This window comes from Musca autumnalis, unplaced genomic scaffold (genome assembly GCF_047663935.1).
Source record: "Musca autumnalis isolate F117 unplaced genomic scaffold, ASM4766393v1 scaffold_5, whole genome shotgun sequence".
In the NCBI taxonomy this organism is placed as follows: domain Eukaryota; kingdom Metazoa; phylum Arthropoda; class Insecta; order Diptera; family Muscidae; genus Musca; species Musca autumnalis.
The window spans coordinates 128,197,880-128,214,126 of NW_027412088.1; the positions used below are offsets into that span (position 1 = coordinate 128,197,880).

The window sequence follows — 16,247 nt, forward strand, 5'->3', positions numbered from 1 at the left end:
ACCCGTGCTGATGTATGGCTCCGAAGCCTGGGTACTTGCGCAAGCAGACATGGCAGTGCTTGGTGTGTTTGAGAGAAAAATTCTTCGAAAGATCTACGGACCAATCTGCGTTGACGGTGAATATCGACGTCGCATGAACCACGAGCTGTATCTGCTATACAACGACATCAATATAGTTAAACGTATCGAGATGCAGCGATTGCGTTGGCTAGGCCATATCATAAGAATGAGCGATGATGAACCCGCTAAAAGGCGTATGAATACATGCCACATGGCGGTGCACGCAGAATTGGCAGGCCAAGGAATAGATGGCGCAAACAAGTGGATGATGAGATGAAAAGGCGCGGTATTCCAGAGTGCAAAGCAACAAATAGAGAGGAATGGAGATCTCTTCTTAGTTCGGCCTATAGAACAAGTGTTCTGTAATGGGCCAGCTAAGTAAGTAAGTAAGTTATATTCCATGTAATCACCCGGCTCAGCAATTGAGAAATGATCTGGATAAGTTAACTCAATTTTGCCGCCATTTTGACGCTTTCATCTTAGGCGGTGATTTGAATTCCAAAAATACAACATGGGGAGACATCTGCGACAATTCCAATGGAAAAGTGCTACAGACATGGTTAGATGATAGCTCGTTAGAAGTAACTCGAGTATGTGCTTCTTCACCTTCTTACCCAAACGGTCCTTCTTTTCTCGACCATTTTCTAATAAGTACAAATATTGTAAATGGATTGATTTCAAACTTCAATATGGATACATTACCATCTTTTTCCGATCACTATCCTCTTAAACTCGTTTTGCAATTGGATCGTTGCAATATAATTCTAAATACTCCAAGAAGTTTTACGTCATACAAAAACACTGATTGGGCAAGATTTAAAACAGATTTGGATTTGGCATCCCGTCACGTTATGCCTCCACACAACATAAACCTAAATAATGGAGAAATTGACGACATTATACAAAAATTTAGTGATGCTTACACAGTGGTTCACGAATCTCACTCTCAACAACTCACAGTTCCAGATGGCAAATTCCCACTCTCCGAGCAGTGAAAAAAACTATATAAAATTAAGCATCGGTGACAAAAACAACTCAAAAACATATTCCATAGAGACGGAAACAGGGAAAGCAGTGAATATAGAATCCTTTCTAAACAAATTCAACTGCTAAAGATCTTAATTAAGGAAACGGTAAATATCGAACAAGCGCAAAAATTCAACATTAAGCTGCAAAATATAAAACCTGGTCCAACGGCATTCAAAGAAGTCTTCCAAATTGTTGGCAAGAATAAAGCGCCTTTTTGTGACAGCATAGTTCATGATAATAATCTCCTTACGTCTCCTCATGCAATAGCAGATCAATTTCAGGCTTATTTTTCGTCAGTCTTCGTCCATAGGACTCCTGAACAACCAGTAGCGGACCTGGACACCAAAGTTGACCATTTTTTGGATTCCGTTCCTCGGCATATCTTTTCATTCACTGAGCAGTTTATCGCTCTGAACAACGAGGATAACCTCCATTTTACAAACTCTGAAAAAGTTAAAAGTATAATATCTTTAGCAAATAACAAGAAGTCATGTGGAATTGATGGAATTTCTAATTACATAATTAGAAAACTCCCTGATTCAACAATTCAATTACTTACTTGCTTATTCAATCACTGCTTAAACAACGGATACTTCCCTTCAAGCTGTAAAATGGCGAAGATTATTCGAATCAAGAAGAAATCAAATAGTTCTACGGTTTCAGATTTTCGGCCGATTTCTCTATTATCCAACATTGGAAAATTGTACGAGCACGTCCTACGAGAAAAAATAGAAAACCAGTTTATCATAGAACCACTTCCAAATCATCAGTTCGGTTTCAAAAAGCACCATTCCTCTCAACATGCATTGCTGAAATTCCACAATGATGTCACAAACAACCTTAGAAATCAAACTTGTACCGTGGCCATTTCCTTGGATATAGAGAAGGCATTTGACTCGGTGTCACATAATGGAATTTTGTATAAGCTAATAGACCTGGGCCTTGATCCGTTCATAGTCAAAATTATTCAAAGCTATTTCCAGGGCAGAAAATTCACAGTTCAAATAAAGGAAACATCTTCACCTCTCGGATATATACAGAGCGGGGTCCCCCAGGGCAGCGTATTGGCCCCCTTCTTATTTAATCTGTTCCTTAACGATTTCCCCCATATAACCGATGATTCACAAGCCATCCTTTACGCAGACGATTGTTTGATATACGCACACGACATATCACCGCCAATAGCATTAGCCAAAGCTGCTTCACACCTTGCGCGTATCGACAACTATTATAAAACATGGGGTATTAAAATTAATGCCGCGAAGAGTAATGCGATTTGCTTACGAAATGCCTCAGGGAAATGCCCAAGATACGTTGTCCCCATGAGTAAACAACTCCAACTTTCGCTTCATGGGGCAGATATTCCGTTCAAAACGTCCATCAAATACCTGGGGGTCAACTTCAACAACCTTTTGAAGTTTAATTTCCACGCTCGTACAACATTACAAAAAGCAAAACGTATAGCTGGAAGGTTATCTATATTATTCAGCAGCAAGTACTTACCCCAAAACACAAAGCTACTCCTGTACAAGGTCGCCATACGATCCATATTGCTATACGGGTTCCCCACATGGTTCACAATTTCTCCAACAGTAGCCAAAGAGATTGAGGTTTTTGAGCGCAATGTACTTAGAAAATGCATTAACCAACATTACGAAAATCCTACAAAGAAGTTCTCAAACGCATACGTCTATGGAAAAGCAGGAGTTCAACCTTTCTGCAGATACGCACTTTACCAGCTAAAGAAGTTTGTAGATGGGTTGGAATCCCACGAAAATGATTTGTTGAACATCATTCACCAGACTGAAAAGGATACATATTGGTTAAACTCAACATATTTATCCGCAATTGGCATTTACAACGAAAGATTAGATGATCCGAGCAATTCAAACGTACCTGATTTTTACAGAACGACAGTACAAGGTGCCCACAGGGGCTAAAAATATATATGTAATACTTATTTTAAATATTTTAAATATCTTTTACCTTTAAAAATAATATTTTTATAAGATATGAGCTTCGCTCTCTCGCTTTATTTATTTTATACTTTGTTATCTTTTATGTTTTAACATGCATGTTCTAAACATTCAATACATCTGTGATACGCTAACTCATATTAACATATTGATATGTCTACATGTATATGTTCTTACATATCTTCGCTGTTTGACACAACGCTTAACAGTCTCTTGTTATCTCTTTTAATTGTTGTTTAGTTATAAGCATGGTAGAATAAAGTAAAGGTAGGCCACAGCTAACAGCTGATTACAATTTTTTCATTTTATGGCCTAATCTGTCAAAAGCAGGGTTGACATTTTGTACTATTTTTGACATTATGCAATTATAAAGGTAGATGCATCGCTGAATTGTTCCAACAAAAAACTTCTGCTGTAACACTATATCTTAAAATTGAAAACAAGGACAAAAATGTATATTCGCGTGGCAAAATAAACTTGTTGATTTTTTAGCTAAATTTACGAATGAACGATTTATCAAATATTGATATTAATTAAAGTTTGTTCCAAAAGTACGGGAATGTAAAAATTACAATTTTTGTAAAAATTCTGCTGACATTTATCTGCAAATCGGATGCCAGCAATCACGATGTCAGATTTGCCAAACTTGTCAAGTAGAAAATAAGTGAATGGCACTTTTCACTGTCATAAGTTTGGGAAAAACTTTTGCTATTTTTGGAACACTTTTCCAACAAGAATATTCTGGAGCCTAGCTAAAGAAATGTTTTTAACAAGGCCTACAGAAGGTCGGCCATTCAGTGTTCTGTTAACAACTTTTGACAACAAACATAATAGATTGTTCATTATTGTGATTTGATTTCCTTTGTATTTTATGTCACAATAATGTATCTGACAGCAAACTAAATAGTCAGGGCTGAGTGTCCGACTGTATAGACTGTGGTTTTTACTCTATATGACACTTTTAACATATAAAAAGTGAAGCTCTAAGTTCCATATGTTTTTGTAATAGGGATAGTTATGCAGATACATCTACCATTATTATTGTACCATGCCATTTGACGTTTTAAGCCATGGCTGCTGGGTGACATTTTTCAGTGATTTTCATACCTGGCCTACCTCTACTTTATTCTACCATGGTTATAAGTAATTTATTTTTGACAGACAAAAAAAGCTCTGTCAGCTATCTGTTAAGGCCGCGAGCAAGCCTTGTTTCTCATTCTTTTGCACACATGTGCATTCTCTTGTGTTATTCTCAGCATGTAGCATTACCACTTTCAAGTTATTGGAACAAGACAAATATAGTTCCATGGTACAATAATACAGGTAGCATTATCATGCCAGCTGATGGTAACATAATGTGTCAATTGCATTCCATTGATGTCAAATTCTGACATCTTATGTTACCAACAATTGCCGATGCGGCTACCTGTGTATTTGTACCATGTATAGTTCTAAGTATCATGTTATCATTTTACAGTACATTACATACACTATAGCTCTGTTCCAGAACTAAAAAGTTTTTACAATTTTTACCACTTTTACACATTTTGCGTTCCCGTACACAAAATTTATATGAAAATCGTTTACGACTTTTACAACTTTTACGACTTTTACCACTTTATAAAGTACGGGAACAGGCCATATGTTATCGAAATAAGAAAAAGTCTCAATAAAATGGTAACTTAACTTAACTTATAGTACGGTTACACTAGAGTTTTTTGGCGGGTTAACCCACTTCGAGAGGATTTATTTGACGTTTGCGCTATGGAATTGACATTTTAAATCCAAACTCACTGGGTTAATCCGGTTAAGTGTAACCGGGGTATTAACTAGCACGATTTCAACATGGCGACGTCAAGTTTATAGGCGAGAGGTATGAAGTAGTGAAACCCATGTACATGGTTTTCTGTGTTTGTTGTGTTGCCTCTTCTTATTCTTCGTTGCAAGATTTTTTCTTCAATTTTCTTTCATTTTTATTTTCTCAAGCAAACGTTAACAACAGAACAAACATAAATATATTTAATAAAAACATTTAATTAATGAAATAGTGAAAATTTAACTATTAATATTAATTTAATTATTAATGTTAATTATTTTGTGTTGTTTTTTTGGTTTATTTATGTCTTCTTTTGTTTTTATTGGTATGAGAAACACAACAAACGCGAATGGTAAAATAAAGAGGACATGCAAAAATGTCAAATTTCACGTTAACGTGTGTGGACATTAACGAAATTTGAAAAGAAACTTTAACGAAATTGGTTTCATGAAACCTTGCTAGTCTGACCATCGACTTATAAAATGTATCGATCGGAGTGAATTTTTCATAACTCTGTTGGACTACATCGAAATATGTTGTGAAATCATAACTACAATTGCACAACTTCCAAAATTTTTTGCTGAGTACAGGTAAAAATTCCTCCAAATGCATCACGCATGTATTACCATAATTTCATTGTACGTTTTCTTTCCATGTTTGCTACTACTGCAGAACCCTGCAGAATGTGAAAACGAAGGTCGAAACGGAATTGTAAAATTGCATCAACTGTCGCGTATGTGTGAACCACGAGTAAGACCAAAAGGCACTACGAAAATGTGTAAAAACCGAAGAAATCAGTCGCTACTCAACACATGGTGATGCCAGACTGCGTTTTTAAAACACGGTTTTTTTCTGTTGATCTACAGAACAACAAACAGTGTTTTTGTTTTCAGTGCTTATAACACAGACACTTAATTTTTTTAGTTTAGCCTTTATTTGCTATCAAAGTAAAAAGGCTGACCTAAATTTATTCTTGAATTAAAAATGGATGAGGGGGGTCCTCCCCAGCAACAAAGCCGCCGGAACCCGTTTTGGGATTAACCAATCAAAACAATACCTTCATAAATAACCAAGGGGAATCAATGAAAAATAATACATCATCATCTGCAAATGAATCTGGCGATTCTGAATACAATATCAATAATCAGTCTTCTGCCGCTGGAAACAAATCGTACAATCCCAATGGTAATCCTGGCTATAACACCTTCCGCCTCACGTTTAATAATTACAAAGCTGCAAATGATTTCGTTCAAAATAAAAGATTGGAAGAAATTGGTCTCAAAGCTGAAATTCCTGACCGCTATGTACAAAGGCATGATATAATAAAAATTTGGCGTAAAATGACCAGATGATTGGTTTCAATCTGTCAAATTTTTTGTTATTGTGAATAAATTGTATGAAAACGTAAACAAATGTTTTGACATATTGAAGAATTTTTGGCAAAAACAGAGTTGTGTTTGTGCTACTTACGTGACCTGTTAAATAGATCTTGGTACAAAGGTACTATGTAATTAAGAATGGGCCAAAAGAAATTGATGGTCAAACTATCAAAACTGCCATTGAAGAGGATAATCCTATGAAGGTGACCTCGTTTTATCGATTTACCAGGAAGAATGAGGACAACCAAATTGTTGAGACAGAAACTGTTAAGATAGGAATTGTCTATGATGGCATTCCGCAGTTCATTTTTATGTGTGGAGCGAGAGTGATCCCAGATTTATATGTACCCCCAGTACGTCAATGTACGTTTGGGCCATACTGCCTTACGCTGCAGATCTGAAAAGAGATGTCTCAAGTGTGGTAAACCCATTAGATGTGAAAATGAATGTGGTAAGGAAAGATGTGCATAGTGTTTAGCAACAACAGCTGTGTCTGGTTACCCTAAAATTTGTAACAATTTGTACCAATTGTTGCTGGAAGTCGTCTGTTAACACAAAAAGTCAGCAAAAGAGACCGATTCGAGAGAGACATTTTGACAGTTCTTTCACTGAGAGCTTGTAAATTCTTGCTGGACAAATTTCTTCTAGCAAGCACTTGCACTCTTCTTCTTCCTGAAAACAGTCAATCATCTGTTTTTAGTTTTTTGTGGATTTATGTTTGTGAAAATTAAAAACAATTTTATTGTGGAAATAACATTTTCTAATTGTATTGTTTTATGGAGAACAAATTTGCAAAGTGGAAAAATACGTTTTTGTTTTTATTTTTAATAAAATACAACGTGTTTGCTTCCTTTATTGGTGGACAAATTGTTCTGTTTTGGCAAGCCAGCTGATTGCTTGCTGGTTTTTGCTGAGAAGGTGTCTGTTTACTTTTTACAATTTTCTAGCAAAAGAGAATAAAAACTCCTTACTCTCTGAGAAAGTTCTTGCTGGACAATTCTTGCTGGAAAAGTAACCAGACAGACTTAACATCTTGCAAATTAAAATGTACAGTGGCTCCAAGCGAAAGTCGTACACCTAATGAAATTTTTTTAATTGACTTATGTATATCTCCGACACAAAAATGGATATGAAGAAAGAATTCACACAGCTTTATAGTGCATTTAGTCGACAATTTAGAAACACGATATAATAAAGTAATCAACCCGTTTAGATTGTTATAAAATTAAAACATATAAAATACTAAGAATTTTAGCACCAAGCGAAAGTCGTACAGCAATTATAAAGACAAAGTATTTGTTAATATATTTAATTCTAGTACATGTTTCTGCTTTTGTTTAATACTACGGTTGATTTAGTATAGCATTAGTGCTTCTTTACAATCGAGAGGGTCAATTCTGGAAACTTGTATCAGAGTAAATGGGAGAGAAGCGTAAAAATGAAATAAAAATTATTTTTATGAAACCACATGATAAAATGATTTATTCAACTTTACAAAAACAATTTTTTTCGATTCAGCAGATATTGAAACATGATACAATGATACAAGGTAACCTCACGCTCACAGAGTTGTATTGCTTTGCCGTCCCTTCATTGACAAAATGATTTTGTATGTATGTCAGTTATGTTTACATTTTCAATATCAAATCCAATTTTATTATTTCAAAATATTCAATTCAAATTTTTCTCGTCGATTATTCGTTCGTCCAGACTGTCACCTGCCAGAAGTGAAGCAACTACCTACTGGTGGAAGAGTCCACTCACACTACCTTCTATGCCCATGGAATCGGAAGAGGAAAAGCAGCAACAAAAGGAGCAACTTTACTCGAAGCAGCCAAAGACTCTATGAGTGACGAAGAAACACATTCCACATCTACTGCTGGTCTCAAGGCTTGATCACATACGGTTCGTTGAGTGTCGCGTTACAACAACCACATGCAAATTTCAATAACAAATTTCGCATCTTGCTTACACATTTTTCATGTGGTTGTTGTTTTTGACAAATGACGACTCACAACGGACCGTATGTGCCGAGGCTTTAAGCGCTTTTGAGGATAATTTAAAGGCTTAATTAATGGGAGGACGTTTCCGTTTTCTCAATGAACAACCCCAAAATGCCACTCCTTCATACATATCTCGCACTAAAGTTTTAGTAGCCTTTATTACAACGCTATAAATGCACTTTGTGTATGTTCATTAGGCCTGTCAATGGAAAAATTTGGCCCGCTGTTATAATGCCTACCCCACAAACGTATAAAATGACGGCCACGACGGAAGACCTTCTTGCGTGGGCCAGGGAGCATCTTGCAGATTTAAGAAGGCGAGACAAATCGATGCAATCCATCTTGGGTTGAGGAAGGTTGTATCATTCTTTAAGATAGAAACAGATATGCAGCTATCCCAATAAAAACGCATAAACATTTTTAAAATTAATTTTTATTAATTTCTCGTTGGACCTATGTTGAATGGTCAAGATTTTTACAAATGGAAATAAAAATAACAAATCAGCTAAAAATATATTTTGTTGTCTTTTTCACTTTGTATTCAATGTGGAAAAACCAACCAAAGCGACAGCATCTTTGGCCACAACTGATGTAGGGGGTATATTATTTCTTGACTTAAGTTACCACGTTACAAAGTAATAAAAACTCAATATAGGGATTCGTGTTGATGAGTAGACGAACATTGGACAGTGGATTGAGACGACGGAAGATCTTGGAACTTCTTTCCTCTAGGTGTACCTGGCGGAACAATTCGACATTTTTACGATAGGTAGTCCTTTTGGCCCTGATTCCAACGGTGTACAAAATGTATACTTCCCGAGATATAGGCCTCGAAGGTTCCGCAAAACCCCTAACAAGAACTTAAGTTACAAGTTTTTACTAAATTGGAATCGTTACAAATTTTGTAATTACAGGTATGGCTTCTCCCCCGAACACAGCAATATACAATATGCATTGTCTAAGTATAAGTTGGAGTTTTACACGAACTTTCTAGGCATATATCTCGGGAAGTATACATTTCCGGAACAAAAGTTATAAACCGTTGGAATTATGACCGAAAGGACTACCTGTGGTGATAATTCCGAATTAATCCGCAAGGTGCACCTAAAGGGACGATAAGCCAACATCTTCCCTGCCAGCAATTGGAAGTGAGTTTTATCTAATTTTATAAATGAGGAACTTTTTGGTGTCTAATTTTCTGTAAAAATGCGACATTTGTCTAATATACAATAACAATTGCATTGTTATCCCATTTGTATCGTATCCAGTCACCATTTAGAAAAGATTACGATAGACAAATAACAACAATAACATATGTATCTAAAAATAAATGTTAGCTATCTCATTTATATCCCAATAAAGGATGGAAATTAGATAGACATATCTATTTTCCATCCTTTATTTGGATACAAATTAGACAGCTTACATTTATTTTTAGAATTGTTGTAAGTTGAACAAATAAGACATTTGTACACAGATAGTTATATACGCAGGTGGTGCAATGGTAAGCATGCTCACTTTGCAATTTGAATGACCGGGGTTCGATTACCAGGTCAGGCGACATCACATTTTTCAAATGACAAAATTAATATAAGCGACAATTCCTGAAACAATTATAAAAATATAATGAATTAAATTAAATAATAAAAAACCAAAAAGTCAAAAAATAACCCAAACAAAGGATTAACGACACAACAACAACAATAAAACAAAACATGAAATAAAAAGGAATTAAATTAAGTTGAAAAGAAAAATAAAATTTTGTTCTTTTTTATTTATTATTATTTTTATCAAGTTTTTAGCTATATTAATGTTTTATAGTTAAAAAAAAAAGATTTGTCATTAAAAAAATGTCGACTGGCCTGGGAATCGAACCCGGGCATTCAGATTGAAAAGCGAGCATGCTTACCACTGCTCCACCGATATTATCGTTTTAATAACTTTCTGAAGTGTCCAATTAGACACTCAAAAAAGTATCTAATGAGTGGAACAGTTCTTCCCGAGAGCTTTATCTTTTTGGATAAGAATGCGACTATCGCATTCGTTTGTGCAATCTAATTGAAGTGACTCATTGGACAATAAACAGATAGCAAATGTTGGCAGGGTTCTTGCATGTAAAAGTGCAACAGACCTATAGTTTCAAAGCCGGGAATGTTACAGAAGGCACAATGAACACAATGAGAGGTGTACGACGGGAAATGCGGTAGTTTCAAAATTAAAAAGCCATTCCCAGAACAGAATTATCTAAAAGTAGGTGGTGTTTTTATCTTCGTGCATCTGGTTAAACCTTTAGATTGGACTGGGCTGGAACGACAATAGCAGCAACTGCAAGACCAAAGCGTAGCGGAGCCGGTTTACAATGGCGATAAGTCTTTGTAGGGACGAACACGCTACCACCACCGCACATCCTAACGAAAGCACCCGGACCATTATTCAGCAGGGTTTCGGGACCTGTAACAAGCAGCACACATTCAATATAAATATAATCATCACTATGGCACAATAACTTACCGGCTTGTTCGCTGATAACATAAGGTTGACGTTTGTTAGATATCGTTGACATCAGGGCGAATGGGTTACTTGAGCACTGCTGGCAAGTAAATGTGGTCTTCCTTGATTTGCCTATTATTTTCCGAATATACGGAAAACTGACCTTGATGGCGTTGGCTGAACTCTTCAATAACGAAAATAACGACATAAAAACAGTTTAATGTTGTATTACACAATTTCATTTCGTGTCGTGTGGATTCAAAGACTGAAAAACGAAATGTCGATCTGCTTTTACATTTACATAGCTTTTATTTTAGCGAATTTTCATACCGTTTCACATTTTTCTTGGCAATTCCTTCCGAGCTTATGAAAATATTTAATTTTGCAGCCGCAGAAACGTCCTCAATTGACCAATGAGGGATGGAAGATAAAAACTTAACACAATTTCTCCAGAATTACGACTAAATATTTCGCTTGACTTATTTATTTTCGCAATCGTAACAGTTTATTCAATTATGTACAAAATATAAATACAACGTAAACAAATTGTTATTGACACTTACAAAAACAACATTTATGTATACTGTTTCGATACAGGGTTGTATTTGACAGCTCAAGGACGGTTTTTCAAATGAGATTACCTTCTTATTCTGCCATGATATTGAAAATTAAAATTACAAAGCTATATAATACTTTGATGTCTATTAGTAAGAAAAAAAGCGCATATAAAATATTTAAAATAACTCAAACATTAAATAAATAATATTTTCTTGTGGATAGTTTAATGGCCTGTTTCTCTAAGACGATTCGAATTCAAATTCGTTCGAATTACTACCAAACTCCTGTAGTTATAGAACATGTTTTTTTGATTGAAAACAAACATGAATCAAATATTTTTCAAAAAGAGAAGTTTGGTAGTAGTTCGAACGAATTTGGGTTCGAATCGTCTTAGTGAAACAGGCCATAATACACGAATTGCAAAATGAGTTGATTTTTGGTGTCCCGACGCTCTAATCGATTGAGAAAAATATTTGGAAGCTTATTTTTCCAATGTGCAGTCAAATTTTTACAACATAAATGCCTGGTCAATTGGTGATAAAAAATGCGTAAAAAAGCTGTACATAAATTTATCCAAGAGCGATGTTTAGAATATCAAAACAATAGCGATGAATGCATAAATTTACTTAAAATAGTGTAATTTTCATAGATACAATAAGCTTTGTGCGAAACCTGGCATTACATTGTGAAAACTCCCACAAATTGTTTCATGTCTAATACACGAATAATAGAACATAACGCATCAGTGTATCTGTGAGTGTGCGGGGCTTATCTTTCAGATTTGAATCATTGTTTTATAATTTTTTTGAAGTCATTGGGAAGCGAACTTTGAGATTTTATAATTAAAATGAGTTCTTACTACCTGGCGAATAATGTATTGGTCAAGGTAAGCGTTGTTCTTTCTGCCAAAACTCTGACTTCAAGCATAAAAGCTTATTATTTGCGACCACTGGTATTAAATAATTGTTTCAATAACATGGGTTGGCTGGACTGTAGTCCAAGCTTGGACAATAAATCGTCTATAGTGGTTCTATAAATGGAAAATGTCTCCAGACGACTTATACTTCCAGAAAGCCTTATAGGAGAGATTTTCAAAAAAGCGGCGACATATTGTTTGAAAAGAAACTTAAATCCATTATGGTCTTATCGAACCTAAGTAGAAGGGAAGTTCTACAAAGCTACCCAGAAACACAAAACTATTATAACATTCTTGATGAGGAAAACGTTGATAAAGCTTTTCCAGTTTTGAAGGGTAACGCAGAACCTAAAAGAAATTTAAATGAAGAAATAAATAGAAGGGTAACCCGAATTAAATATAGCAAGATTGCAGCCCCTTTTCAAAAAGGAGTCCACCCTGTCGCAGCTCATGCTGAAATTTCGCCGTCTGTACCTGTATATCAAGATCAATCGCATTTCAAAGTCTCCGATCTGGAAACAATTATGACACTTTTCAACAAACAAATGTCAGATTAACTTTCGTCGCTCAATTGCGCAGACGGTTTAAGCATTCTACAAAATTTCCCAAAATCCGTAACAGCAGTTCCACCAAACAACTCTAAAGAAACCAACAATAACGAGTCTCAACCTCCAATCTAGTTTTCTATAAATTATCAATTTTTCTCTAAAATTAATATGAACAGTCTACAACACAATATTCAAAGTCTTACCAAAAACAAAAATTATCTCGAAGTCAATTTAAAAAAAACTCTATATTGATATATGTGTTCTCAGTGAGATTTTCAACATTGATGAAAATCAAAACACATCGTCCATAATCAACTATAATATAGTGTCCAAAAAAAGAAGTGACAACTACGGCGGAGTTGCCATCCTCTTTAAAAAACAAATAAAATTTAACAAAATTAAATTTCAAACTCCACTGGATATTCTAATATACCAAACAACGAATTTAACGACCAACTTAACAATAGCTTCTGTGTATTTTCCTCATTCAATCAAATAATTGAAATCAAACAAGAGCTGGAAAAACTAACTTATTTCTTGGAATCAAAACCGAATGTACTCATTTGTGGCGATTTTAATGCAAGGCATTCAGTGTATGGCGATCATTTTGACTCTCATAGAGGTAACATAGTAAAAACAATATTTGATTCTTCCAACTTCTATTGCTTAAACAACGGCAGCTATATCTTTAAAAAACGTCTCGATGATACACGTGGATCATTCCTCGATCTTTCCTTTACCAACACCACTTTACAAAAATCTTGGAATACACATCCTTTTAGCATCGGCGGAAGTCATCACTAGCCCTTTGTCATAAAAATTGAAAACGTTAAAAACAAAAATCAAAAATTCCTTGCAAAGAAAAGGCTTCTGAAAGGTTTACAATCTGCAAACTTTCCACCTTCTTTTGATGAAATACAGTCAGTATTTAATAATGAAATTAGTAGGTCAACTTTTGTAACCAATGGCAATCATACTCCCAAAGCTTGGTGAGACGCCACGGTAGATACTTATAGATTGCAGCTAGCAGCGCAAAAGGTCTTCGATCTAACGAATAATAATATCAAACTCAAAGAAGCCATCAAAGCTTTTAGAAATGCCGTGAAATTTTCCAAACAGAAATCTTTCAAGTCCAAAATTTGTGAGCTCAACAAAAATCCAAATTCTAAATCAATGTTTAAATTTGTTCGTGGCTGCAAGAACACCTTTTCAAATACAGCTCAAACAATGTGGTGCTCCGAAAATGATAAAGCTTTTCTAACACATCTCCGAGATCAAGTTCCAAATAACAATCCAATAGACATATCATTAGATCAACAATCAAATCCTACCCCATTCACGATCGACGAATTCAACAATATCCTGAGTAAGAAAAAGAATCCCTCAGCTGCAGGAGTTGACGGAATAACTTACGATATGGTCAATCAATTATCAACTTCAGCCAAACACAATTTACTTTCTGCCATGAACGGTTCCTGGAAAGAGTGTAAAATTCGAGATGAGTGGAGGAAAATAACAAGTAAGAAAAGCGTTAAGTTCGGTCGGGCCGAACTTCTTATACCCTCCACCACAAATTTCAGCCATTTCGGTGGACTAATGTGGCCACAACCTTCAAAATACCGAAATTCCGAAGGTACCGTTCTATGGGGGCTATATGATGGCGTGGACCTATACCTACAAATTTCTGGGGGAAATTTTTATATGCCTAAAGAAGACTAAATACCAAATTTCAGCCATATCGGTGTGATAATGAGGCTAAAACGTTCAAAATATCGAAAATCGGGAGATATTGTATTATGGGGGCTATATCAACACGTGGACCTATATAAACATTTTATGGTAGAAATGTTTCTTAGCCTCTGGAAACACAAAATACAAAGTCACAACCGATTCTTTGGTCAAATGGGTCTAATACATTCAAAATCTATTAAAATGACGCGTACTTTATAAGGGGTCTTATATGGGGGCTATACCAAAACGTGGACCTATATAACGCAACTTTGGTAGGAATGTTTTCTGGCCTCTGAAGACACAAAATACCAAACTACAACCAATTCTGTTGTCAAATGAGTCTAATACATTCAAAATATATTAAAATGACGCGTACTTTATATGGGGCCTTATATGGGGGCTATACCAAAACGTGGACCTATATAACCCAACTTTGATAGGAATATTTTTTGGCCTCTGGAGACACAAAGTACCAAATTACAACCAATTCGGTGGTAAAATGGGCCAAATATCTTAAAAATTCCTTAAAACGACGACGCGTCACGCGTCATTTTGTATGGGGGCTATACGAAAGCGTGGACCTACATAGCCCGCTTTCAATACCAAAAGTCCTACGTAAATATAACATATTTTCCCAAAATTTCATCAACCTACGTCAATCCATTCGGACGCTAGAGTGATTTCCACAGACGGACAGACGGACGGACATGGCTATATCGATGTAGAATTGCACGCTGATCAAGAATATATATACTTTGTGGGATCTACAATGATTATTTCGAGTAGTTACAAACGTAGTGACAAACTTAATATACCCCCATCCTATGGTGGAGGGTATAAAAATTGTCCCAATACCCAAGAGGGGCAAAGACTTAGAAGTTCTCACAAATTTTAGGCCTATCGCTCTCATTCCTGTATTTGCCAAAATAATCAACCTTGTGGTAAAGGAAAGACTACAAGTTTTTCTTGACACCAATCATATTTTACCGGACAATACTTACGCGTATAGAAAGCACCTGTCAGCATCAATGTGTATAAACAATCTATTATATACTATCAATGCCCACAAGGAAAAAGGCGAAAAAGTGATCATCCTAAAAATCGAACTACTTTACAAAATTTTAAATGAACTTCAATGTCCAAAGGAGATCACACAATGGATTGTAAATTTTCTAAGACAACGAACATTAGTTATGTGTAAAGAAAATCTGGTAATTTTTAATGGTCTACCGCAGGGAAGTTGCCTGAGTCCCACACTGTTTAACATCAGGGATGGAAAATTAAAAAATTCAAACAGTACTAAAATGGTACTTTTTTCATTGAAAATGTATTTTTTTAATATTTTTTTAGGAAAAAAAAATAAAAATTTTTTATTCAGTAAAAAAAAACAACAACAAAGGCTCATTATCCCATCGAAATAACTGAAAATTGATACTTTGTATTCGATATGGATATAAAACACTCCTATAGAGAATGTGGGTATAGATGCACGTTTTAAATAGCCTAGAGCTGGCAAACTATCGTTAGTTTGACTATCGCTTTGATCGCTGTCGTAAAGCCATGTTTATATTGAACTCTAAACAAATTATTTTTTAAATAATTCGTGACAGATAGTCCAAAAAAGTTTTGGTGGCCGATATAAACTTTGTTTTTCGTCAGTAATCAAAACGATAGTCAGACTGTCTTGGTTTTGTAGAACCAATATGGCCCCCATAGAAGAGATATTGCAGATTCTCATATT

General features: G+C 35.3%; 1 protein-coding gene and 1 long non-coding RNA gene across 7 annotated transcripts; both read right to left on the reverse strand.

Annotated features, from left to right (window-relative positions):
* Positions 1-322: 322 nt before the first annotated feature.
* On the reverse strand, positions 323-2,564 carry LOC141405969 (uncharacterized). Of its 5 annotated transcripts, none has more exons than XR_012413296.1 (6): positions 2,374-2,564; positions 1,878-2,314; positions 1,649-1,805; positions 763-1,533; positions 675-704; positions 324-608 (listed from the first exon to the last, which is right to left on the reverse strand). It is a non-coding gene; the product is annotated as an uncharacterized lncRNA (long non-coding RNA). The 5 variants fall into 5 exon arrangements; XR_012413295.1 differs by having other exon boundaries at positions 325-704; positions 763-932; positions 1,019-1,533; XR_012413298.1 differs by having other exon boundaries at positions 323-704; positions 1,949-2,314.
* A 7,435-nt stretch (positions 2,565-9,999) lies between these two features.
* LOC141405968 (uncharacterized) lies at positions 10,000-11,324 on the reverse strand. Of its 2 annotated transcripts, none has more exons than XM_073990938.1 (3): positions 11,084-11,324; positions 10,775-10,937; positions 10,000-10,714 (listed from the first exon to the last, which is right to left on the reverse strand). In XM_073990938.1, the coding sequence occupies exons 2-3, from the start codon at positions 10,824-10,826 to the stop codon at positions 10,545-10,547; spliced, it is 222 nt and encodes a 73-aa protein (XP_073847039.1). In that variant the 5' UTR covers positions 10,827-10,937; positions 11,084-11,324; the 3' UTR covers positions 10,000-10,544. The 2 variants fall into 2 exon arrangements, with proteins under 2 accessions (XP_073847039.1, XP_073847038.1); XM_073990937.1 differs by having other exon boundaries at positions 10,775-11,018.
* Positions 11,325-16,247: the final 4,923 nt, after the last annotated feature.